The 27,006-nt window shown below is 37.5% G+C and overlaps 1 protein-coding gene across 1 annotated transcript in view; it reads left to right on the top strand.

The window, feature by feature from the left end:
* Positions 1–27,006, top strand: part of LOC104537161 (glutamate receptor 4-like) — a 42,658-nt gene that overhangs the window by 7,589 nt on the left and 8,063 nt on the right. The window contains exons 2-3 of the mRNA XM_010179966.1: positions 13,305–13,358; positions 14,542–14,726. Of these exons, the coding sequence (XP_010178268.1) occupies positions 13,305–13,358; positions 14,542–14,726 (239 nt within the window). The remainder of the gene's footprint in view (positions 1–13,304; positions 13,359–14,541; positions 14,727–27,006) is intronic.

Here is a 27,006-nt window from a genome sequence, read left to right as displayed (position 1 = left end):
TCAATTCCATGTGGGTTTTGGTAGACATGCAAGCCTGGAGCATGCTTGGAGCAAGTTACTGCACCAACAAAGGAAGTTGCTATTCAAACTGAATGTTGAAATGTCAGCTTGCTGCAAGTTGTCCTTAAATTCTAACATCTCCCTGGTATATTTTTTGTAGTGTTTGTCAGCATGGTAGGGGTTTTTAAAGTTACTTTTCTATCCAAATATTTACTATCTTGGATATTAAGTGACTGAGATCATTCTAGGGTGGGAAAGGGCTTTTGCTATTGCAGTTCATTGAATATGTTCACTTCACCTCTGCCAGGAAATAGTTAATATTGACATACCGCCATGCTGACAATTAATTGTCAAAAATGTCATGAATTTTAAAGATAAAAACCTATGCTTAATCTATTGAAGACATGTTTGATCATGTTTTAAGTGTTCTCTTTGCAATAAGGCCTGTAATTTAAAAATAAAAATGTGTTGCTTCGTGTCTTTTGGAAATGATCATTAAACTTATGCAGTAGCTTTTTAAACCATATTATTGATTTGCCAAAACTGTGCCACACATGTTGTGACCATCCTGAAGTTGCGAAACTGTGTAGGAAAGCTATACAAGAGAAAATTGCACAGAAGTACGCAGTTGAACAACCACTCTAAGAAGTGAAAAAATCTATTCCTGGAAAAAAGTCTATCCAGACAAGACTTAACATAAGGACAAAACATCAGTTCTAGTCCAGAATGTGATGTTTATTACCGAAATTCACCTATAACACTTAATATGCTTTGTGACAGGACTGCAGTTTTAGTGTGTAGGACTAGTCCTATGAAGAAGGGTCCTGCCTGCCTTCCTTCCACCTGTAGAGTTTTTGCCTGCTTAGTGGGGTCTCGTCTTCCTATCTGGTTCTTTGTGCGTTTTTACTTTAACTTCTTCTTGTCAATTACATTTTCATCTAGCACAGAATTAGTTGTTGTACACGTAAAAACCAGTGAATGTATTATACAAGTTTTGGAATTAAATGTTCTCAATTTTTAATTACATTAGATTTCAAATATTGGACCAATTTTTTCTCCTGTGAGTAGTTCCAGCTAAAGTCAATATGAATATGTTATGAGTTATGCAACAGAATTTGTCCTATCTTTTATAAGTAATCCTAATAAAAGCAGTATTTTTAGTATTTCTCTATTTCTTATTCTGTGAAAATGCAACTTAGAATATGGACCCTGTAGTAACTCACCTTTAGTGTTGTAAAAGCATGACAGAAAGGAAAATACTGTGTAAATTAGCTAAACCATGTACTCCTAAGTATATTTTAAAAGAATAAAGTATTAATATGAAAATAGAAAAATATATACATATTCAAATATATGTCTAATTTGTATTATATTGCATACTTTTGATCATCAAATTTTTAAATTAATCACTGAGAAATTTAAATGAATTAATGAGAAAGCAAGTTGTATTATTTTCAGACTGATAGGTATGAAAAATGCTTTTGAAATGGCTTCTTGACCTAATTAAAAAGAAAAGTAGGAATAAACAACTTGCCCTACCTCCGAGTCTATTTGATTCCAAAGTCATCTTTTCTGAGTCTTTTTCTGCATACGTACTTTGTGCAGTACCCAGGACAATGAGGCCTTCGAGAGCAACATTATTTATGTAGATACAAGCAATTATTCCTAGCAGGGTGCCTAAAATTTTATCCACATTCTCTATCATGGGGTGTATTGTACAGGCCTATCTCATGTTTCATGATAGTTGTCTCAGGATCAGAATAACCTTTTTAATCGTGAAAATTAATTAACACAAGACTCTTTTGCTGAGAAAGGACTTACTAGCTTAAACTGCCATGGAGATGGAAGCTAAGTAGTAAATATTAACATTTTCAGAGATAAAACCTTAAAGAAATATCTATCAAGTACTTACAACTCTTTTTCTTGCACAAATACATTCCCAAATTAAGCCACTAAGGTTTTTTTAAGAGTTCATTCAGTGATACACAAGTCAAGATGCCGTCATCAGTAGAATACTAAATATAAGTAAAACTGGTATCTTTAGAGTATTCTTCCATGAATAGTTGTTGTAAGTCTGCTTTGTTATGCTAAGGAAGAATCTCTTCTTTGTCTCTGTCATGAACAACCACTTGGAACATGGTGCTTCAAAGTAGCTCCAGCCCATGGAGACAGCCTGGCCCTGGGACAGAAGTCTCAGGGCCAGGGAGGCAGAGAACACCACACATGAGCTCTTTGCATATTCACACCCTCCTTCCAACAGCAGCAAGGTTTACATACAACTTCTCACAAGGTTGTTTGGTGCAAACATCCTGCAGTGTGTAAATATTGAGGTTGTTGTCCTCATATCATCTCCAGTGCTAACAGCTCAGCAGGGAAACTCCTGCTGACGCTTTTATCTGTACAAATTGTCTCTCATAAGAGACATAGGCAAATGTCCAGTTTCTGTAATGGTGATGTTTGTTTATTTGTAATTAATTAGCCTGAGAACTGGCTCAATGATATTGAGCTTGATTTGGCAGGTAACTTTAGCAAGTAGAATGAGGTCACCCTGATTCTCCTGCCTTGGGAGATCGTACCACGTACATCCCAGCCTGGAGACACAGCCCAAAGCTGACATGTGAGCCTTCCTTTGGGGTGTCAGTAGGCATAACTTCAATAACACAAGCTAAACACGATGTGCTTAAGGAATTAAATGCAATTTTACAGCTGTAGCCTGGTCTTCTGGAGATGCTTAAAAATCTCTTATCAAAGGAGCTGCATATGATGTCCACTCCTTTCCACTCTGGTTCCAGAGAAAATGCCCTCAAGTAATAATTGCGGCCCACTGACCTTTCTGGAATAATTTTTCAGCCCTCAATTTGAAAAAGCTGGACATCACCACATTAGGCAGACTGGAAAATTCAAATCTACATTTTCTCTCTTGAGGAAAAAAAGACATTTGAGGTAATTTACAGTGTTTAAGATGCTCTATTATGACATCATATCTCATCAGTCACATTGAAAAGGGCAGTGGAAGCAGAAGCAAAAATACAGTATGAAGTATTAGTGGGTAGCAGTTTTCTTCATGGTAATTTTTGAGCAATAAGCATAGAGAGGCTTGCTCCAGGCAGCAGTTTGTAAGAAAATTTAAGGTAAGTTAAATAATGTTGTATACTTAGATAGATTATAATCTTCTACAGCTTTTTCAGAAATAGATTTTAAGTACAGCAATGGGAACCTCAAAAATTTGGTGAAAGTGGGATTATTCTGAATTTACACTAGTACAACTGAATTCAGACTCTATTTACTATTTTATTTTCAATTTAAGTTGCAGTCTGAAATACCAAACGTATTCTAGAAATTGTATTTTGTATCTATTGAGGAGTTACTGGGTTCTCATTCCGCTCAGATACAGAAAGTTCCTCTGTTGTATTTTTATTTTTTAACCTCCTTAAGTTTCTGCAGTCAATTTCCACATCCTCTGCAGCATTTTTGGATATTCTTTTATAAACTACTTAGCCACTGAAGCACACATTGCGTAGAATCTTGCCACCTCTCTGATAAATATTCTTGTACCATGCTGTTGAGTAATTTTCTCTGTCTTTCTCTGCCTTGGTGAATATTTTAGCATTGGTTTTATGCTGTGAAGCTGCGACAGTTGGAGAGATGAAGACTAAACCACCTAGCACACTCTGAGTCCTAATGGCACAGTGGTCTCAGGGGCTTGCAGTGACACATGCAGAGTCCCATGCTTTCCAGACGGAGGAAGAGGGTATCTTGCTACCACTCCAGTTATGCAGATAGAAAATTGTGCCTTTTTGTTTCTATTAGTGGAGATTCCCTAAATGGAAATATTTAGGAAATGTCTGTTTTTATTAGATACTGTTTCCACTTTTTGAAACCTTTGTCACTTTTTCTTCTGGACAGTCCTATGCAGAAAATCTCAGAGATGTTCATTAAGACTTGGGATGTCACCAAAGTGCACTTTCCTGGAAAAAAACAGCTGCTCAGGGAAAGAAAAATACTCAGCTCTAAAATGAACAAAGTTCTTAAGACCATTTGCTTTCAAAATGATCAACGCAAGTGCCATTGTGTAATGAAACGTCGCAGGCACTTAATTTTTATGGAGCAGTTATTGACTGGTCTCTGTGTTCATTTTCAGACATTAATGGCAAGGTCAGTTAAAACTAACCAAAGACCATATCAACATATATTTAATATGAGAAACTTGCCAGGATTTTATAACAATTTTCTAATGTGGCCTGTCTGAAGACAGGCCAATCACAGCTTTTAATGTCGATATTCTTTTACCTGTTATTTTTTCGTTATACCTTGCCCATTTCCGTGTTTCCCACTAAATGTCAGTTCCTACAGCTGAAATTTAATTTGAATTGTTAAATGTATTCTTTCTACCAGAACTTTGAACATGAGTTTGTGATTACTTCTTGGAATATAGCTTGCCTCAGTGGGACATAATAAATTAGTCTAATCATATGGTGAATACTTACTGCATCCTGTGTTTGCTCCTTCTAGGAACTGAAATTGTCTCTGTAATTGTATGCAAATCCCTTCACCAGAATAATCAAAGGAAACCTATGTGTAGCTGCCCATCCTCCACAAGAGAAGCATAAAAGTAACCTGACTTTTAATTGTACTTAAATGAAAAGTTGTATGTTTGCTTGTAAAATGTAGATACAGAATAGAAGAACTCAGAAGGCATGTGAGTAGCAAACTGATACTTTGCTAATATTGCAGGCTGCTTTTAGTCCTGCTTTTTTACGCATGCACAAGACTATGCTAATAGCGTTCATGGCATTGAACCTGAGAAATAATAATGCTGAGAATTTTCATTTTAAACATAGAATCATAGAATCATATAATGTATTGGGTTGGAAGGGACCTTTAAAGATCATCTAGTCCAGCCCTCCTGCAGTAAGCAGGGACAATGTTAGAATTCCTTCTCCTCTGAAAATACATGAGATGATAGATGATAAGAGGTTTTATGAATTGCCTCCAGAGGGTGCCCGTTTCTCTCCACTGCCTCCAGAAGGGAACTGGAATAACTATCTCAGTCTTGCCATCTAATGTTCAGCTGAGATAAATTCTCCTGTAAGTCTCCTACTCCAAGGCATGTTTTATATATTGGCCTCAAATCATTCTGATTTGCTTCTTTGAACTCTGTCAAATATTTTAGCATTAATTTTTTAAATGTGGACACCAAAAAGAGATTTAGTAATGTAGGAGTAGTCCAGTGTCCTCTATGAAGATAGTATCATTCTAGCATTTCTCTTCCCTGTTTCTCTATCCAAGTATCTAGATGTTACATGAGCTCTTACTCATTGCATTGCTCAAAAAGATCAGTGCTAGGACTGTGATAGCAATGTTTGTGAAGGCACTCAAATGAGGTAAAGTTACTGAGTGCCTTTTGCCTCATCAGTTCTTTACAGAGGAGGGGTGAGAAGAGGGAGAAGGGAGCGTAAGGAGCTAAAATGATCTATCTCTGTTTGCCTTCTTTAAAAATTCTGTCACCTTTGCATGCTGTTTTGCAAAGATTCATATGAAATATTTACATATATACATACATAGTTACATATATATGTATGCTTGTAAGGCATTGGATCATTTAGGAGAACTTACCTTTCTCTTTTTCTCACCTTTTTTCTTTTTCTTGCATTAAGAAACTCAGATTCTAAGCCATTTTTAGGATTTAGTTGCGAGTGATACTCACAGTCACTCAGATGAAGTGCCTGGGAGGTGCAAGATTATTCAATGTCATTACACTTCAATGAAAGCCAATATAAGAAATCTTCTGATGTTTTCCAAATTGCTGCTCCAGTCCAAAAGGAAAGAATCACATCGTAATTCTGGTCTACATCAAAAGAGCAATGAGTTAGTTTTAGGAACTGGAAGAAAATCATACATCTTTAGATTTATCTCCAAACTGTTAGTTGTTTGTTAGGGAGAAGGCAAAAAACTTTTATTAATTGTGATCTGCATGTCAGTTTAAAAGAAATAGTAAGACTTATTTCAGACTTGTTTCAATCAAAGGGTAATGGTATTATAATCATGACATCCAAATTTTAAAGCCTCTCTTCCCAGGACATGTTGCATTTTTCTGAAAAGTTAAATGTATGAGAATATAAATATCAAAAAGAATCACAACACAACTGAAATTTAAAATAAAAAATAATATATCTGAGATCTGCAAGTAGAACTTCTGGAAAGAGTAAGGTCCTATAAATTATCTATCTGCTGTATAGCCACCAATAAATATGGACATGGCCACATGTGCATAGAGAGAGTTAAGGTTCCGACTCTTAAAACTAATGCTTCTTAGTGTGAATGCATTTTGTTTCAGTCTGAAGATTGTTTTTGCATTTTCCTCTCATGTATGTATTAGAAACGACACTGCATTAATGCCGATAGGCAAAGATTGTCAGATATTTTATAGTAAAACAATAGTTTTCTAACAAATCCCTATAGAAAGGAGGCAGAAGTTCTATCATCAAGAACTTAATTTAGTACCCACAGTCAATTCTGTCCTAAGGCACAGGTATCTTGTGCATGGACTGAGGCAGATGCCTTGTGGGGAAAAACAGTGTGTGACAATATAATTAAAGACGGCACCATAATACATGAATTAGAATACATTAGGATACTGCTAATTTTAAGATATACCAGCCCTTGAGTGCTTTAACTTGCAGTCTTAATATTCTTTGACATGGTTCTTTTGAACGTTATTTACAAAAAGGTCTGTGTACAATTGTATACCATCACAGTGCAAAATAAAATTCTATTAAATTGAGACTGGAGAGGTAAGTGGTTGGGAATCTAGCAATTTCTGGAAAACAGCTTTGCATCAATTAAGATATTGTGTAAGAAAGTTAATCTATTACTATCAGTGTTAGAGACTATAGGTGTTAGTGAAACAAAGAATTTTGGCTTTAAGACATTGTCCTAAAGAAGAAAAGTTTAAGCTACAGTGTATAAAAATAAGGAATATTTACAACTAAGCTGAATATTTGTAACATTATTAGTAATAATAAGAACAAAGAAAAAAGGTAGTAAGTTAAATATTTGGACATACTGTATTTTCTTCCAAAATAAGTTTCCTTTTTCATGTTTTCTCTCCTTTTTTGCAAATGCTGATACACATTATCCCTAATGATAGACCTGAAATGACATATCAAATAACTGGATAATCAGAGAGACTATGCAGCCTCTATAGTTATTTTTAAATGCTGGTCTGACAGACAGTAGGCCTAGCACCTGGTTTTCTTTTTTCTCTTCCACTCAGTGGCTTACTTGCTGTTTTCTTAAGGTAACAGTTTGTGAGGTTCTGATAACATTGTAATTACGTACAGTGTCTGATTTAGCATTCAAAGTTCTGTAGAAAAATTTTCAAAAATTTGCTAAAAATGTGACTTTAAGTGCTGCTTGTAAAATTCAGAGGAGACAAAGACTTCTCACCAGAGCCAATTCTAGGTGAACGCTTTGGCATAGCTAAATATTAGACAAACAAATGCAAAGAAAATATAAAATGCTAACAAGGTACATAGATGTACTTCTGGCATTTATCTGTAATTATGCTTGGATGTATTCATCTCTATGCATGCTTGTCATAAGAAAGCTTACTAGACTTTGACATTAGTATGAAGGCCTTTAGTGAATTGGGAAGAATATGAGAATGGTGAAAGCACAAGCAAAAGTATCAGACTGCCTTCACAACTAGGGCTTTTCTTCAGTCCCTCTCAAGTTTCCACTCATCTTTTTATCACTTGGCATTTTGATGAAACACCTTTACAGTGTACATTGGGAAAAAATAGGTGTCTCATTCTAGTAGGATTTTTACACAGTTTGCATGAAATTTTGCTAAATGAGCTAAAGAAATATTGCGTTGATGAAATTTCTAGAAGATTTGTAACACACTTGTCACAGGATTGAACTAGGAAGTATATGAGATACACTGTTAAATAACGAGGTATTAAGTAGTGATTCATTCTGGTTGCAGTTTTTTACAGTATCTTTGTTAGTGACTTGGATGAAGAAATATAGAACACACTTGTTAAACTTGCGGACAATAAGATATTGGAAGGTCTGTGTGTACTTTGGAATACATCTTTTCAATACATCACGTTTTCACCAATGCACTTCAGGAAAGCTTTGGACCAATTGCAACATATCCAGACGAAAGCAAGGAAAATTGTCAGAATCTAGATTAAAACATATTCTGCAAGGAAAACCTGAAAGAATCATGTTTCAGCAAGAGAAATGCAGACAGAAAAGAAGTGAAGCAGCAGTCTTCAGTTATGTAAAAGATTGCTTTAAAGAAGGGCTCAGGCTGTCCTCCATGTCTACTAGGGACAGGGCGAGAAAGAGTAGCTTTAAATTGTGCCAGGGGAGACTTACGTTAGACTTTAGGAAACATCTCCTAATGATGAGGATAATTAAGCAATGAATATGTTACCCAGGAAGTTGCAGAATCATCTTTAGAGGTTTTTAAGGACAAAGAAAGATACCTGTCTAGAATGATTTAAATATATTTTATCTGTCTTGGGGGATGGAAGGATAGAGAGGAATAGATGGGATTAGTTCTTGAGCTCTCCGTCTTATTTTCCAATCTATGTGTCATTTATGTGAATTAGACCCAAGGAGGACTCAGAACACACCTGTAGTTCCGGCTTTCACTCTATTGTCTAAATAGACCAGTTTCTATGTACTTTTTCTTGAATGATGTGGCTGCAGCACTAAATGCAGAGAAAATTTGGCACGAGAATGTGTCATCATATGTCAAAGGCTGTATGATAGGGCTTATAAATCTTACTGGTTGCGTTCAAGTTCTGGAAGCTGTATACTGGCCAAAAAATTTTAAAAAACCCATATGCTAATAAACAGGTATTAATCATAATAAGGAAAACTAAAATAGGCTTGAATTTGAGTGTTTGTAGTTATTGGTTGAATGTACAAACATGCATCACTCATACTCTAAATTTCTTGTATGGTTTTCATCATTGTAGTGTCTGGATTCATCTCGCCCGATTTTGGCTAGATAAATGGTAGGTATTTTCACTAAGCCTTATGTCTAGACTCCTTCAGTATTCATCAGAGAAAGGGAAAAACGGCTCTGAGATAGATATCTAAGACAAAAAAATGCTTTTTTATGGGATATATGTCTCTCCTTTGAAAGCTTGGATGATTAACTTAGACAACTATTTTATAGACAGCTAGAGTTAAGTGACATGAATACAATCCTGAATGTCAAATATATTGGCTTATCCATACCAAATTATTTGATCATTTATTCATCACTTCTTCTGTGTGTTGGATTTATAACAAATTTATTTCTTCTACTGATTCAAATACGAATTCCAATAGATGAAAGTGGCTTTTATAAAATAGCTCCAGCATTTTAGTGTCTGTGGCTGTTGGGATCATAGCAAATTTTGGGAATGAGATCAGTTCCTGTTTGAAGGTTAACTGAACCAGAAAGAGAAGAAAATTAATTTGCATTTCAGTAACAGGCAGTATATGATGCCTATTTTTGGAAAAGACCCATGTTCGTCAGAGGTGTTTTCTACTCCTGTGGCCATAACAGAAATACACTGCAGATGCTGTTAACTTGTGTCATTCAGTATTGTCAGTCTGCTAGTCAGAGTAAAATAGAGTTATAATATGTAAACTTTGCATCCTCCTCATCATAGAAAATTAATAATAGGTTACTTCCTGCGCAATAGTTCCAAAATAAGAATTATTACTGGGGGTGCAACTGTTTGGAGCAAGCAGCCACTTTGACACGTCTGTCTTCTGGCAAGACCATCAGGAATGATTGCATGCGCTTAGAGGGGCAGGGAAAACAGTTTCCCAGAATCAAAAAGCTGCTGGAAGATGAAATGTATTGAAATTTAATTATAACACTGTAGTTGTTCACTGAAATACTAAAAGCAAGCAAGCAAGAAAGAAAAAAAAAGAATTTTTTTTAAAAAAGGAAAGAAAGAAAAGGAAATGAGCCAACCAAATGCATTCCAGCAGAAAAAAAAAAACAAGTCAAGAAAATGCTCCTCTGATCTTTTTAGTTTATTCTGAACACACTGAAGAGATTTAGATATCAGATTTTACTCTTCATTTAGATGGAAATAAATGAAATTAAGTTATTGACTGCTGAAACAAAATTTGATGGGGGAAAGACCAGCTGGTACTGCAGAAGACAAATGAAATAACCTGAAAGGCCACTTAACTTTTAACATCAAAAAGATCACTCATATTTTAGCTACTTGGGTGGAAGGTTGTTGTGTCTGGGCTCCAATTGCAGCAACACTGCAGTGAATAGGAGGACTCCTGGACTCCCAAACTCCTGCACTTAAAATGTGTTCTTAAATACCAAAATTGCTCAAGTGTTTTACCCACTTTGGCCTCCAGAAGATATCTAAGGCTGGGAAGATGTGCTAATCTCTCTCTAAACAGATATAAGAACAGGTGCACATCTGGTATTGTTTTTATGTGGCTGATGCATTTTGCAATGGAAAAAAGCCTATCAAGTGTGCTATGAGGATAGTAGGATTAGAAAAAATCTTGCTTGTAAGGTATCCAGCTGTAGTATTAACCCCAGTATGTAGATTTTCTGCAGTAGGCATCTCCAGCTCTGATTTTACAGGAAAATAATAGAGTAACTCTTCATTTTCATGTTTGTTTGGGCTTTTTTTTCCCCCAATGTAATGGTTGTGTAGTATCTCTTTGGAAAAAAAAAAAGGGGGAGCAATATGTTAGTTAAGCACAATTCCACCTGACCAGACAACAGAAAAGCAAGGAGAAAAGAGATCCAGAAAATAAAATCTTTGCAGACTGTCCTTGTCTCTGGTTTGGTTCCAGTATATTGAGGTGAAATTGGTATTACTGGTCCTTACACAGTTGTCAATACTGTGTACATTTGAGCAATGATCTATAAGAAGCAGTTTTTAAACTTCTTATTCCAGGTCGTTTGAGGAAAATTCCCAAGAATCATAGTCCTATAAAGAGAAAAAGAAGACATTTTTGCATATAGCATCCTTGCATTTAGGAATTACTTTGTCTGTGTTTCCAGACAGTTATACTGGTCTTTCATGTTGTTCATGGATCTGTAATTTGAAAAAAAAAACAACCCTGGAAAGGACAAGGAGCTTCTTGATACAAACCTCCAGGCTTCAACCGGTTATGGCTGGACATGATTATTTGTATTTTCTGATAAATGAGTTATCTGCATTTCAAGGTTGAATTAGTTGATGAGGAACGGTTACTATATACACTTGTAAAAACTTTCCTTACTTTTATTTATTGGCATAGTCCTAAACATATTTTTTGAATAACATTGTTTTGAAACACATTGATTGTGTAGCTCAGCTGATATGAGTCAGCCTAGTTTTTTTGAAATTTGCTTTTATGCAACAAGTAATATTCCACAATATATAGGATGCAGTGTATTCCAGAAAATAAATCATTCATCTGTCTGTAGCATAACTGAGGATGAACGGCAGATAACCAGAAAATAAATACCTTTTAGATGACAGCTGTAAGATTCACGCCTGCTGTCTTGGGCAAACATATTATTGAAGTTTTAAGAATTTTGTCTAAGTAGAGATGCTGCACTCAGTTTCTGAAAACTATCGCAAGTTAGTTTCAGGAGTTTTGCCCTGTAAATTGCAACACTACATACAACTAATTTTTTCCTTGTTAGGTGTAGCCAATTATTTTGGACAAAATAAACATTCTCCTCAGCATGTCTAAGTTTTATGCTGGCTGAGCCTGTGAATGCCTTTATTCATTCTGCATAAACTCCACCCTCGTTAGTCTGTTATATTAAAAATTCCTGCACACCAAATAGATGACTATGCCACTGATTACTTACACAGGGCTTCTGAGCTTTTCTGCCGGAGATGTTGTACCATATCCAGTTACTACCATTTAGCTGTGTTATGCTATACGTGAAAGACACACTGACATGAAAACCCCCATCTGAGCACCAGCTGCTGACAAGGAGCTACAGAAGCTTCAAATGCCTAAATGAAGGCAGTTGCTAATGAAATGTGGCAAGTCAAACTTTGATCCAAGGTAGAAGAAAACCTTTTCTCTGTGTTTGTCTGGTATTTGTCATGCTTTATGCTGGGATAAATTCCCAGTTTGATCAAAACACATCTTAGTAAAGTTGTCCAAGTGAAATACAAAGGGAATGAGGGAATGTCAATTGCTGTTTCAAACACCATTCATTCAGAATCAAAGAAAATGTAAATTTGTGTCAGGAAGCTGAATTAAGTCAATGTTGACTGCTTTTGTAGCAAAGATCAAGTCAGTTACAGTGTAAATGAAGCAGGAATCCCTGTAACACTGGAGTAGGTTTAATGTATGTCTATATATGGAAGTGAATAGGAAATGAAGCAAGAAATACAATGTTTGGGAAAGAATCTCGTCATGATTTGCAGAGATAATTACAGGCAAAAAGGAGATTGATTGTAGCAACAGGAAAAGCAGAATAATTATGCAGCAATTAACAGGAAAGCTGTATGGTTTGCTGAAAAAAATAACAGTCATTGGGTTAAAAATATATGCTGACTAGATAAACGTTTTAATACTGCATACATCAAGTATTTGAATTCATTTCCTAGGATGAAATACTGTTTCATAAAATAAATGTCTCATTTATATGATAAAATATGTTTTACATTTTATGTATTCATTATAAATGTTTGTATTTTTATCTTAAATATGTCATCTGAATTGGGGAAAAATAATAATAAATGTTCATTTTTAAGTGTGGGTACATAGTGTCATAATGATAAGAAGATGCACATTTTAAGTCAATATTTCAAGGTCTGCAAATGTCCTAGGAACCAGTAGAAAAATAGCTACTCCTAGATTTGCAAGACAATTGCTTTCTCATGTGTCCTAAAATCTTCATATTCTGATCAGACTACTGTCTACTTTTATTTTACTGGAGGCAAACTCGGGTTTTGGTGGTTTTGTAGGTCTGATAATTAGTTAGCAACAGCACACTGAGAAGTGTTTTTTTCTGAAAAGTAACTTACAGAAAATCCTCCTGCAATCTGTGGGAATGTGTGATAGTGCATTTTACAGGGGATCCTCAAGTGGCACCTTCAAGTGGCACCTTTAAAATGACATCTGGGGGTCACTCCACTGAGGCACGGGACCCTCTTCTTGAAGAGAGAAAGGAGCCACCACTGTGCAGCCACATCGCTAAGGGTAGCTTTTAAGAGCTGAAGACTTTTGTTTAGAGCTAGTGAAGAAAATTCAGCCAGATAATGAGTAAAAAACTACAATATTTTGTGTTGTGATTCTAGACAGGGTGACCTTCTCTGAAACTTACAACTTGTATCAGTACATTATTGATGAAGGTATCTGTCCTTTTTGTCTTAAACATTAACTCTGAACCTGAGGTGTGCAGTCTTCATTGCTTTAAACAAATTCACCAGTTGTGGATGCCCCCTCCCTGGAAGTGTGCAAGGCCAGGTTGGATGGGACTTTGAGCAGCCTGGCCTGGTGGGAGGTGTGCCTGCCCATAGCTGGGGTTGAACTGAATGAGCCTTATGGTCCCTTCCAACCCAAACCATTCTGTAATTCTATGGTATGGTATGCTTCCTACTTAAGGAACTGGTTGGACAAGTCAAGGCTAGGCTTGAAAGCTATCCTGAAATATGTTGCAGGCTCCTCTCCTGCCTCTGTACTGCACATCCACAGTGAGAAAAAATTAGGAGAGGGAAGAAGGTGAAGGACTGGTGGGCCAAGGCACGCTGAGACTGCAAGCAGGGAGCTTGCCCTGCAGGTTGGAGTGGAGATCTCAGAGAGGATGCTGCCTTTCCCTTCTGTGAATGGGCTCAAAGATGACAAATGCTGATAATGATAAAAAGCATTAATCCTACCAGTAGTAATAATTAATGCTTCTATGGTGCCCTTCATTCATTGACCTCTAACTACTTTGCATACATTGATTAAAGCTATATAGGATCTCTGAAACAGATCAATATAATTTCTATTCACACATTTATACTGGCATATATATATATATATATAAATGCATAAATAAATGAAAACAAAATTCTTATTAAGAAGCATTAAAAACTGCTTGAATTTAATATTGACCAAAAAAAACTCCAACACAAAAGCAAAGCATATGAATGTATAAAATACTGCTTGTGTAGTATACAAATTAGTCTGGTGAATGAGCAGACTGAGATTTTCTTCTTCAATTTGTCTTGAAATGCCTGGATGTAGAAACCTGTACAAATCCAATCTAGGAAGCTGAATACTTGACTGGAAGGGTTTGTGTGTATAAATTATATGAAGATTTTCCATAATGCTAAGAATCATTCCAAGAATTCTGATCACAGCAACTGCAATTTTTGTTAATTGCATACTGTGCGCTGATCATGGCTAGCAGCATAGGTAGGGATACAAACAGTCTCTTATTCCTTTCCCTGCAGGAGCAAATATTAAGAGACATAATATTGATTAAGGACAATTCCTATTCAAAAAAATGCAATTATTTTGTTACTAGTGTATTGTATCCTTTTCTTTTAGGTTATTCAATACTTCAAGCTATTATGGAAAAAGCAGGACAAAATAGCTGGCAAGTCAGTGCCATCTGTGTGGAGAATTTTAATGATGCCAGCTACAGGCGGCTTTTAGAAGACCTGGACCGAAGGCAAGAAAAGAAATTTGTAATAGACTGTGAAATAGAGAGGCTTCAGAATCTCTTAGAACAGGTAATACCTGCTTTTAATGTCACTGTAAGCACATTACTGAAACTCCAGATGTGATACCATTGTGCATTGCATTACCTTTATTTTGTCAATGGAAATGAGATTGCTTGGTCTTTCTTTTTTATTTTCTTCATGGGCCTATATTTGTATGTTCACTTGCCTGCTGCATTTTCTTTTCCTATAAAATTCCTGGCATAACAGCCAGCACTTTAGGGCAGTGAGTCCCCCCTTCTCCACTCAGCAGGTCTGTGGGCAAAGGGTGCAGGGAAGCTGCACATTTGGTCCTGCATCCCAGCATCTCTGTGCCTGATGCAGCTTGCATCAGGCTCTTTCAGGGCTGGCGGAACAACGTGGTGTAGCTTAATTACCAAGGTGCCCTCAGTCCATACCTTCATGGCAGTAAAGCTCAGTTTTGTCTGAGGAAAAAAAAACAACCTTTATTTGAATCCAGTATTAACTTCCTATTCACCATATAAAGTTACTATTACTCATATTTAAGCTGATAGTTTTACTACCTTAGCAGAGCATTTATGGACATGGAGAACGGTAAAATAAAGGTGCTGTTGAACTGGGAAGGAAGGTTAGGTTCCTCCATCAGTTATTAATGGAAAGGTGCTATTACATAAAGAAAATACTGGGCCAGACAGACCGGCTTGCACTGGATAGTACCTGTCCCAGTGTGTAAAGTGAATATAAAATCCTGCTGTGGCAAATCAACCTCTATCTAGTGCTTATGTATGCACTCTTTCTTAAATAATGGAAAAAATAAAATAATGCTTTGAAAGGAGCATTTTGTCAAATGACGGGAAAATAGCTTAGGGTTAACTATCTGTTTCTCGCATGATCCCACATCCTATGCTGATGTGGTGCAAGTGCACCGTTCAGCACCTGCTGCAGCTGCAGGAAAGGCAGGGAATTAATGCCATCTGCTGGTGGTAGATCCCCCGCCACCGCTCTGCTTCTCTGCTAGCACATTAGAGAATTGTGAAGATTTTGTTGCAAACAACGTTTATGATGCAGCTGCCACTGAAGTCAAAGAAATAAGAAATGTCATTTTCGATACAGAACTGCATAAAATAGTACTCATAGATATATATACATTAATTTTGCTTTCACTGACAAAAAATAAAGAGGGAAACAGAATCAATAGTGTGGCTGATTTAACAAGGACTTTTTCTATGACTGTTGCCAAGAGAAGAACAGATGATACCATATTGCTATAGATATTCATTTGGCCATTTTTTTAATTCTGAATGACATTATGTTTTAACACATGCTTTCTATAGCTTATAATGAAATCCTCCCGCAGTTCAGCCTATGTTGTAGTAAAACAAAACACCCATTTCAGAGTCTTTTAAAATATATTTAGAAAAATATCTGTATATACCTGATGGCTTTTACATGGCATGCGATTGTGACTTAGAAAAGGTACGCTATATTACCATAAGTCTTGAAGTACACCCACCATCCTGCGTAGGTGTATCTACTGAGTATCCACTCAGTTTCAAAGCAAAATGAAGTCATCCAGTACACATTTGGATCTCACTGATCTCACGTGTACGTTTCATTTGCTTCCAGGAGCTGCTACTCATTTTCCTTCCGGACTAGCACCTGCATAGTCAGTTCCTTTTTAGGAGCATTACTTGTGCTCTTTTACAGATCATGCAGAATTGAATTGGATATTGATTTTAATGTGATTAAGTTCTGACCTTCTCTGACTTCATGCAGGTGTATTTTTTGCATGCCTAACATATGTACTTAATGCAGGCATGGAAAGTCATAAAAATGCAGTGCTTGGTCTCAACAGACTGAACCAGAAGTTGTGAATTTGGCTGGCACCTCTACAGGGCAAGCCGAAAAGCTAATTGAGTCCTCTTTCATTAACTGCAAAGGGAGAGTGAAGGGTAGGAGTTAACACATAACTTGCAACATACCTGTATCATACCCAGTCATACAAGCACTTTTAGGAAGTGATTTTTTCTGGCTACTTTCCAATTCTGGGTGGGATGAATTTTACCCAGGAAATGAGCTCTTATGTACTTATACTTGTGCTGCTGTTTATTTACACCTAAGTGTAAAGCCTTTGCCCTTATGTCTATGCTAATGAAGGGAGGTAAATTGGTTTTTGAGCATGTGGGGGGGTTTTTCTCACTAGTAACTGTGCATATATATATAAAAATACATACACATATTTACACTTGAACTAATTAAATTGGGATTCATATATTTCAGAATATTTCTGTAATTTTTCCAGATTATGTGAATTCTCTTTTTCCCCAAAATGCCTGGAGAACCTCTCCATCCTTCCAAAGGAAGGTCACTGTGCAAACAGTAATGGTATTATAGCCGGACGATGTATGTGGAAGAGCTGTAGCTTTACTGTCTACTGTGAAGGTTCTGGTCTTCCTAGACAGGGTGACCTACAAGTAGGCCTGCGGTGCTGGTTTGGAGTTCCGAAATGAAAACACTTTGCAGTGCTGCTTTAGGATGAGCAGTCAGAAACAGTCTCAGACACAAAAATGTTTAGTCTGGCAAAAATGGAATTGAAGCAAAAAGAGTCTAGCCCAATGCAGAAAATGCACAATATCAGCCAGCCATTTTAATGTATCAGCCGTTGACTTTTTGCATTTACATGAAGGTTTTAATAACCTATAGCAGACAGGTAAGGTGGCTTCACAAATGGACTAAAAGTTGGTGTTCCCTTCCCTGCATACACAGTGGAATTGATTAAGCTTCACTGACTCTAATTAAATCCGCTTCTTTCCTGCCTAGTTTTCCTGTAATTGAGAGCCTAAGTTGTGACTATACTGTAATACTTTGCAATGTACAAGTAAATGTTCTGCAGAACATTTAGGAAAAGTAATTAAATCTCAGTAATGAGACCGTAACTCAAAGTGCTTTGCCCTTAAATCTGTGATAATGAAGGAAGAGAAACTGGCTTTTGAGCTTGTGGGCTTTTTCTCAAGTGACTGCCCAAACGTTTGCACATTCACACTTCTCATGAGTGTGGACCTCAAGTAGCAAAGACTGGAGAATTTTTTGCTGACTGCATTCAAAAAGTGAGCTCATGCGCTGCTCCCCTGCCCATACCTCGTGCCTACTTATCTGACCTGCTGTCTTCTGCTCACTGTCCTCTCCCAGCTGCTCAGCTGAGAAAATCAGCGCCTTGCCTTTTCCTCACTTCTTGCCCAACTTCAATCTTACCATTTTCTATTACCTTTTGTCTTTTGTATTTTTCTTAGTTCATTAGTTTTTCTAATTTATGTTCTCCTGTTCATGTGCTTTGGTGTGTGTAGAAGTTGCCCCTACACTCCATACCTGAGACTTGTATTTAGGGAATATTTCTCTCCTGGAACCCAATGACTTTTTGTGTCTGAAATCCAGACTCCCTCTATTCACAACCCAGAATGTGCGTTTTTCATCATATGATCTTGCTTTCTGGTTTTTATGTTACTTACAAGACTTACAAGACTGTGATGGTTTTCTTAATAAAGCCATACTACCCTTCTTTGGTCATGCTTACCCACATAAGACCTTACAGTAGCAACTGGAGATATTTTTGGGTGATTGGAAACGTTTTGCTTGGTTTCTGCATTAGTGCCAATTGGCATGGCTTAAAGTAGATTTGAAGGGGGAAGGGGATAAAACCAGGCTTGCTAGAGATAAGACTGGGGACGGCACGCCAATGTCTGATGGACAGCGTGCTGGCGAGGTCCTTCAGTCTGCTGTCTCAGTGAAGGTAGGGGACGGAGGCCCATGCAACAGCAAAGCTGCAAGGGTTAATGTTGTTTTAGAAACCACAGAAGTGCCCAAGAATGATTATGTACGGATTAGGGCTTCTAAGTATTTTCTTTACTTGCCCAATTTAAGTGGTGCTCATGATTCACCTTTGGGGAGGGAAAGCAGGTCCTGACTCATTTTAGTTTACTAGCATAGGCCTGGTGTATGGCTGGGGGTGTTGTGGCTCTGGGCATAGATTGCTCCCTTATTGTGACCTTTCAGGGCAGCGTTGGGAGTATTGGTGCTTTGGGCAGCTCCACAGTCCTCAACACAAGTGAATTCAATGCCTGACATGACCACTGCTCACCCCCAGGAAATAACCCCCAAACAGTGTGTTTCAGTGCTGCAGAGGAGCAGCAAAAGCAGTAAAATGAAGATGGGAGATGTTCCTTCCCATGGTTTATGTATCCGTGCCATGGCAGGGAGGTTGGATCTACATGATCTTTAAGGTCCCTTCCAACCCAAACCATTCTGTGATTCTGTGATTCTATGAAGATCTGTTTTTTGTCAGTTTTGCCCAGAACTTCCAAAAAGTGTGTTTCCATTTTGGAGAAAGCACATTTACTCTGAACACTCTTCATGCTTAAGAGAATGTTTTCTAGAACCTCATAAGTGATCTCACTAAATCCAGTTGTCTCCCTGTTTACTTACCTGGCCCTTTGTTTCATCTGTTCATACAGTGCCATAATAAAAATATGCCACTTGTTTTTAATAAAAAACCAAAAGCCTTTGACAGTATTTATTTGTATTGCATAACTAGAAACAGAGACAAAGAACCATTTTCCTACATGCATGAAATTGGATTGTTTTTACCATTACCTTTCCTGCTTACCAGGTCAAGATAGAAAAAGGGAGCTAAAATAAAGACATGGAAAGATAAAATGACATCTTTGCAGTACTATATAAAAGATATAGCTTATATAGCAGAATGTATTTCTAGTGATTCATATTCTTCTGTCAAGGACTGTTATGTCCTTATTTATCATCAACCCTTTTCTCTATGAACCATGATGCTTTCAGCAGGTGGTCTTTTAAAAACACAAAAATATTCTGTTTGAATCAAAGGATGAAAGTCAGTGAGAGAGAGATGTGTGTGTCTCTTCTTTCCAAGTTGTGTTTCTAAAGTGCTATCCTCAATTCAATACAAGTAACTTCCTGCTTAAGATGCAGTGAATACTCGAAACACATAGTAATGTCATGATTTCCATTTCCTACAAACTAATCTGCTAATACTGGCAGCAAGCAATACAGCATCTGGACAGTCCAGGCCAAAATAGTCATTTACTGCATATGGCACAGCAAGAATCAGGCCCATGTGTTTCTCACTTTTCACTACAAGTTTTCCTTCTTCTCATTTTCTTTTTCTTCCTGCATTGAAAAATAGTATATCCATTTGCATTTCTGGTTTATGCACTGAAAATCAGAAGTCAAGTCAGCCTAAGGATAAAGGCTGTATCTACCAAAATGAGAAAATTATTACTTTAATCTTAATATATATTTACTGAAATTCTATTTGAAATACAGAACAAATGTTTTAAAATAAATGTGCCTACAAAAGAGATAAGTCTTTTGCTTATTACTGAGAAAGCCCAAACAAACTTAATACCAGATACCTGTTTAAGCTGAGTTTATGAAACCTCATCAGGCTTCCCAGTTTAACAAAAATATTATTTCTTTGTCTTTATTTTTCTTCTCATGTTATTTTATTCTCATTGATATTTATTCATTGCTTAATTTGTATCAGTACATTCTGAAGCAATCTAGAATCTTTATATAGCAGAACAAAGCAGTGTTCAGAATTACTAAGACACTAAGAAGTGAGGACTGATACCTCCTTGGTTTCCATGGGGTTTGTTTTTCTCTTAGACCACCACTACTACCAGCACCATAAAAATCTTCTTCCCCAAAATGTACTGAGTTAGCAAGAAATAGAACTTACTATGGCTAATCAAGAAAAATGCGTAAGTTGATTGACCAGGTACCCATGTGCTGATTAATAGCTGTCAGATGAGAGGAGTAGTGTCTGAGTGCTTCTCATCCCTTTGGCAGCAAAAACATCTGGATCTTTGTTCTCCACCCAGCAGCCAGTATTAATAAGGACTGTACAGACATAATGTCTTAGATGTCCTAGATGTCTTAGATGATGTCTTAGAGGTGTTGTCTTCATTTTAAATATAGCTGACTTTGCCCAATATGTTAAAAAATATTTTACTGGAAAATTGACAGACACACAGTAGCACAAATGTGATTTCCTTAGGGAAGAGGACTAAAAATATATAGCAAAACACACACATTTAAGAAAATGTCATATCACTTTCTTCTAAGTTTTACTTGCAATAATTACTTGGAATAGTTAACCTTCAGTCAATATACGTCATAGATTTCTTTTGTTATTTCTTTGTTTGCTAACTTTCGAGCAAGAGTGAAGTGTAAAAAATGATTAAATTGTGGCCAGATTTGAAGAATAATGCAGAAAAGAATTTTGAAGATTTCAGTGAAAACATATATTATTTGTTCAACTATTGTATTTGTTCCTTTTTACTTCTTCAGACAGTGATAACACTTATTACTAGAGAAGCAGACTGTCATTTGCCCAGCCATATTTGACCTCACTGCCATTACTTATCGTTTACCCAGTGCTCAGAAATGTGTTCAAATATATAATGAAGTCAATTCTCCAAAAAGATTTTACAATTAAGCTGAAAAGTATAGTATAAGCATCATTTAGATTATGATAGATAGTTTTGTTAACTGTAAATACTTTAGTGCTTTTCACCTTTCAGAGGTTTTTTTGTGGTTTTTTAGGGTTTTTTTGCTGTTAATCTATATCAAAAGGACATTTAAAATTCTGTAAGGAAGCTTTCAAAAGCATGAAATGCTGAAGTTGGAAGATAACAGTTATAGTCTCCCATTTTTTTTTCTGCCAGGCTTGTCATTGTCAGCACATACTAAACACTGCAGAGCAAATAAGGTACCAGAAAATAAGACTGGAGTCTTAGAGCTCTGAGATTTGTTTTTACACAGATTTTGGACCTGGTGTTGAAATTCAGACTGTGAAATACTGACATGAACAGCTCTGTTCTACAGACGGAGTAACAGAATAATTCGGGTTAGAAGTTACTTCAGAAGGTCATGTGGATGCTCCCCCTGCTCAAGGAGGCAAGCTTAGTTTAGATCACTTATCCAGTCAAATTTTTAACACTTCCAAGAATGGAGATCACACAACCCCTTTATGCCATTGTACATCTCCAGGAGGAGTCAGATACCCTCTTCCCGACACCATCCCATCAGGCATTTATACAACTATTACTAAGATTTGCCTGAGCCTTTTCTTAGGCTGGACAGTCCCAGCTCTCTCAACTTCTCCTCATATCAAACCACCAATCACCTTTGTGGCCCTTCTCTGGACCAGGCCCAGTATGCCCATGTCTCTGTTGTGCTGGGCAGCCCAGCACTGGACACAGCACTCCAGATGTGTTTCCCCAGACCTGAGCAGAGGGGAAGGATCACCTACCTCCACCTGCTGGCAATGCAGCCCAAGAGGCTGTTGACTTTCTTTGCCATGAGAGTACATGACTGGCTAATGGTACCCTTGTCCATCAGAACCCCCATGCCCTTTCCTGCAAAGTTTATTCCTGTCCAGTGTGTACTCAGCCCGTCTTGCTGTGTTTAAGTGAGGCTGAGAATCTGGCCAAAAAATAAGGCACAGATCTACACAGATGAGCTAATTTATTTCTCATTATACTGTTTGCACACCTATAGGCAGATTTTGAGATAAAAATATCTTATGAGTGGGTGAACTGTGTATCATCTTGTATTGAATCTTTCAAACCCATAATGTGCTAGCTCAGAAAGAGCTAGAAGGAATATCAGGGTGATCAGATCAACCTCTGTGCTACTTAAAAAGACTACATCTAAAAAACTGCTACACTAAGGCAACATGCTTCTCCAGTATTTTGGTTCCTCATTGGTTCCTGTGTCTCTTGGGCAGATTTTTACTGGGAAATGAGTTTAAATGTGTCTCTATAATGATCTTCGTGCAGAGCTTGCCAACACAAACTGAAAAATACAAGCTAACTGTAATTGCATTTGCCTAAGACCTTTGTGTTTACTTCTTTATGAAAGAGCATGTTGCTACTCCTGATTTCTGTTTTCTCAGGCTTTTTCATATGCATTAACATTTACAGTGGGTTTTTTTCTATATTTGTACACACAGATACATACATAAATACACATCTCAGACATATACAGGATTCTAATGAGCAAAAAAAGTTTCTCCTTTTTGCAAGAATGACAGTGAGTTTCCTTTCTTCTTCCATTTGTAGCAGCTCCATCCTTTCCCACCTGTCTCCATCTGACAGAGTTCAAACCTCAGCGCTCTGTGTGTTAGAAGTCTTCCAAGGTGTCCACTGTGAGCAGAATTTTCTTCTGAATTTTGCATAGTGATTCAGTTTTACTGTCAGAGATCATCAGTCTGGCTCCTGGTCTACCAGACAGGCTGATTCCAGTCTTTTTTTCCTGCTCTCTGCCCTCCTCTGCCCGTAGGAACTAACGTCTTTTTTCCCAGTAGATGGGCGCTTTTCTCAGCTCTGTCAGAGCTCTGTATCAGCAAGATCAAGCCCTGCTGCTCACCCAGGGCTGTATGTGCCTTTAAACACAGAGGTGAAAACTGCTGTGCAGCATCTGGCACATACTTCATGCTTCAGTGTACACAGCTGAATTGATATATAATAATAAAAAGAATGTACATTGTACTTCGTAATATTAAAAATTAAACATGGATGTAAATTTGTCACATAGCAAAGTATTGGTGTCATTAATCTTATCTTGTAAGAATTACAAGCCAATAAACTCTAATTAAAAATAGCTAACAATACTTATTAACAAGCAAGATAGGGAACTTCGCCACTGCTCATAGCTGTCTAACTCAGTTTTTCAATGTGTTGTTTGATATCACTGATCTTCAACTTCCCCAGCCTTAAAAAGCCTTGAGATATGTAGCTGAAAAGTGCCATGTATGTGTTAGCACTGTAAAGCAAATCTCTCCTATGGGTAAGATGGAGCAGGCTGTCACAGCAAGATTGGTTATTATTATTACCATCAAAATGAAAGTAAGTAAATGTTTGAGTGGAGAAAAGTACAGAGGCTGACGTATTCCACTCCTTGGTCTGCTCTCAATATTTTGCCACAGGAGTGCTAAACCTGAAAAAGTAATGTGTGACCGCTGAATTTCTCTAAATTGATCAAGCTGTAAATTACGCTGTTTTTAAAAATGTGGGTTTTCTCATATTAATTTTCAGTGTGTCTGCTAACTGAAGCTATCAACTGGAATTTTTGCAAATGATATTTAGATCATTGGCCTAATTCATTGAGGATTATAATAAATTAAAACATAATACTTTATAAAATTACAACATAATACTTTCAGGAAGGCAGAAATTGACCAGGCACATGAATTAAACAGATTGTTAGCTCCATCATTCCTCCACAATTTCTTCTGCTTTCCTTTTTTTCATGAATGCAGCAGCATTGGCAGAAAGGATCACTAGCACAACACAGACAAAAATTTATCAAGACATCTGCATGGCTTTTATGTAGAGTTTAGTTGTATAATGAGGATTTCTTTATCCCTGGAGCCAGAAATGGTGTGGACTTGCCTCATCACTCACTGTCTCCAATTTTCCTGTGTTACTTTTTGATTTGCATGAACAAAATGCAGGTTTAGTTCTGCTCACACATAACCACAGGAGCACATCGTTAGCCAAAGAATTTGGTATATGCATGGCACACAGTGATTTGGGCTGGTAGTAGCCTTGTTGTACTTATAGTACTTCAGGGACATAGTAGCAGCTCTCTGTGTATCTCTTCTTAGTCCCAGGGGGATTGGGAGATTCATAAAGTGGCTTTTCCTTCTCATTCCTTTCTGTCCATGCTCTTTTTCCCTAGAGGTCTACAGAGGTTGCTTCTAAGCAACACTTGATAGATCTTCTCCTTGAGGGAGCCAGCTGCCAGCACTGCCACCAACATCTTCCTCACCCCACAGACTAGCAGGGGGCTCTCTGCATAGTCTCATTTTCTGTGAAGCAGCTGGGATGTTGCACCCAATACTAGTCCCACACTGCACGGTAATAAAAGCACATTTTGTCACTGCACCACACAACTGATGAGGTTTGAACCTGAGAAATAGGTTTATTTATTTCAGTTACTGAAAGAACGAATAGGTGGTAGACAAAGGATGAATACAAATGGTTTGAGGGATTTGTAAAGTGACCTTCTTCTTACACCTTTCTTCTCTTTCCTCACCTCCTTTTTGCCTATAAGGCTGAATATCACATATAGCTCTGAGCGAGCCTTTCACAAGAGTAAGCTTTGAATGCAAACAACTTTAGCAGCAGAAGATATCAACCAGCCATGCTCAGGGCACTGGTTAATGGCTTTTGAGCCATCATTCCAGGTTTTCTTTCCTGACAGCTGCCCACTCCACACAGGGCTCTGCTTTGCCAGCTGGGCATGGACATGGGAGCCGTGTGGGAAGCCTCCTTCCCCTCTGCTCGGCCATGCGTGGTCATGGGCATGGTGGCTGTGTGAGAAGCCTCCTTCCCCTCTGCTCAGTCATGCATGGTTGTGGGTATGGGGGCTGTGTGGGAAGCCCCCTTTCCCTCTGCTCGGCCATGAGTGGGGCAGGTGTATGCACCTCTGTGCGGGCTCAGCGCCTGCCTTCACAACAAAGGTAGAAAGGCTGGTATGTAAGAAGCGACTTTTGCTTTGTTTGTTGCCTTCCGTAATATCCTTTCTGGTGTTTGTAGGCTGTTAACAGTCCACCCTTTCCTCAACAACAGTGCCCTTTTGTGAGCTATTAAAATTAAGCTTGTTTCTCAATTGCTTTTTTATGGCTTTGTAAAAGATTTATCCTTGCTTCAGATATTGCATAAAATCCCATTTCAGTTGTGGTTTATATCTTCGCCATTTCTGCCACAATATTTCAGGTTAGGTCTCAATCTTCCATCTTTAACAAGTCTCCACACTTTTTATATTGTGTTAGACAGACTTCATTTTATTGCAGGTGTTCTTTTTCTTAAGGCAGCGGATTGTGACAATAGCAAAGAGGAAAACTTTTGTTAAAGTCCCACTGGTAATGCACCACTATTGCCCTTTGAAGTGATTTAACTGAAAATAAGTCCTTTTCACTCCAGCTGTACTGACCTCCATCTTCTAGAAATCATAACGAGGAACATTTCATGCTACAGAAGTTAAGCATTCTTTTAAAATGAGTTACATGCAATATCCATTTCGTAGTAGTAGATAACAGAGGATGACTTGAGTCCCGATACTCTGTTCGGATGTTGATGTAAGTCTGGAGAGGTTTTTATCAAAGTCAGTGAACTTGCCACTCCTTGGACCAAAAAAGAAATTAATCAAAGGAGACACTGCTAGCTCTTCTTTTCGATAGTGGAATAGTTTCTGAATTTTGTAGGCCAGGCTATTGTTCAGCTAAATGGAAAGAACAGGATGATATTTGAAAAAAAAAAAGTTGTATTAGATTCTGCAACAACCCTGACAGCCTAATGGCCTTAATATTTCACTTTCTTTTATTCTATGCTGTTGCACTTACTAAAATGAAGTATTCACTAATAGTATGACTACGAGATAATACATGGATTGGCTTTTGTTGTCTTTCGTGTTAATGGTAATTTGGGAAGCAAATTGTATTTTCTTATTCATTCTTCTTTGGAACAGTGTTGATAAATTAATTGGTTTTGTTTTGGATGATGCCAAGCAAGAAGATGTGTCCAGAAGCACCCCTGAATTGCACTAGTGTCCCTTGTGAGTTCAGTCAAGTGACCAGGGTAGAGACAGTCCAGAGTAAAACCCTGAAATGTGCATGCTATGGATGCCAGCTCCTTAGCACCAGTGCTTTTGCTGAACAGATCCTATCCTGTTTGCTAATGTAGATGTTAGGCAATGCAACTTTATGCTCTCTCTGGACCGTGACTGAGCGTGGTCCTTTGATCTTAATTTAGGGGCTCATGAGGGAGTACATGGTTTTTAAGGTGCCCTCATACTTAATGAGTTTCTATAGCAAAAGCTTTGTGGAATACTCATGTGTCAAAATCTCAGTCTTGTGTTTCCCTTTCAAAATAGATTTTGCTGGATATTTACTCCACCTCTCCGCTCTGCCATAGAAGAAAAATATTCTTCCCTCACTCAGTAGTACTCATCTGTTTAGTTGAGGTTTCAGGGCAGTATCTACTGTTATGTGTATGGGATGGTTGAGGCCTCATCTCTGTTAAAGCTTTAGTCACTGCTAACCAGCTAGAGAGTAGAGAAGTGTGAGAGTTTGTATTCCAGACTGAGTAGCAGCCAGAAACTCCTTCTCTTGTTATGAAGGACATAAGTTCATTGCCTCAATTTATTTCAGTGCAGAAGTACAGTGTAGAGAAAGGTGGCTCTTCAGGTAGCGAGATTTCATATCCTATTTTATAGATCGTAATCTGCAGCTTTG

The sequence above is a fragment of the Mesitornis unicolor genome, unplaced genomic scaffold, assembly GCF_000695765.1.
Source record: "Mesitornis unicolor isolate BGI_N332 unplaced genomic scaffold, ASM69576v1 scaffold10652, whole genome shotgun sequence".
Taxonomy (NCBI): Eukaryota; Metazoa; Chordata; class Aves; order Mesitornithiformes; family Mesitornithidae; genus Mesitornis; species Mesitornis unicolor.
The sequence above is the reverse complement of the archived record's forward strand: the minus strand, read 5'-3'. Positions and strand labels throughout refer to the sequence as shown.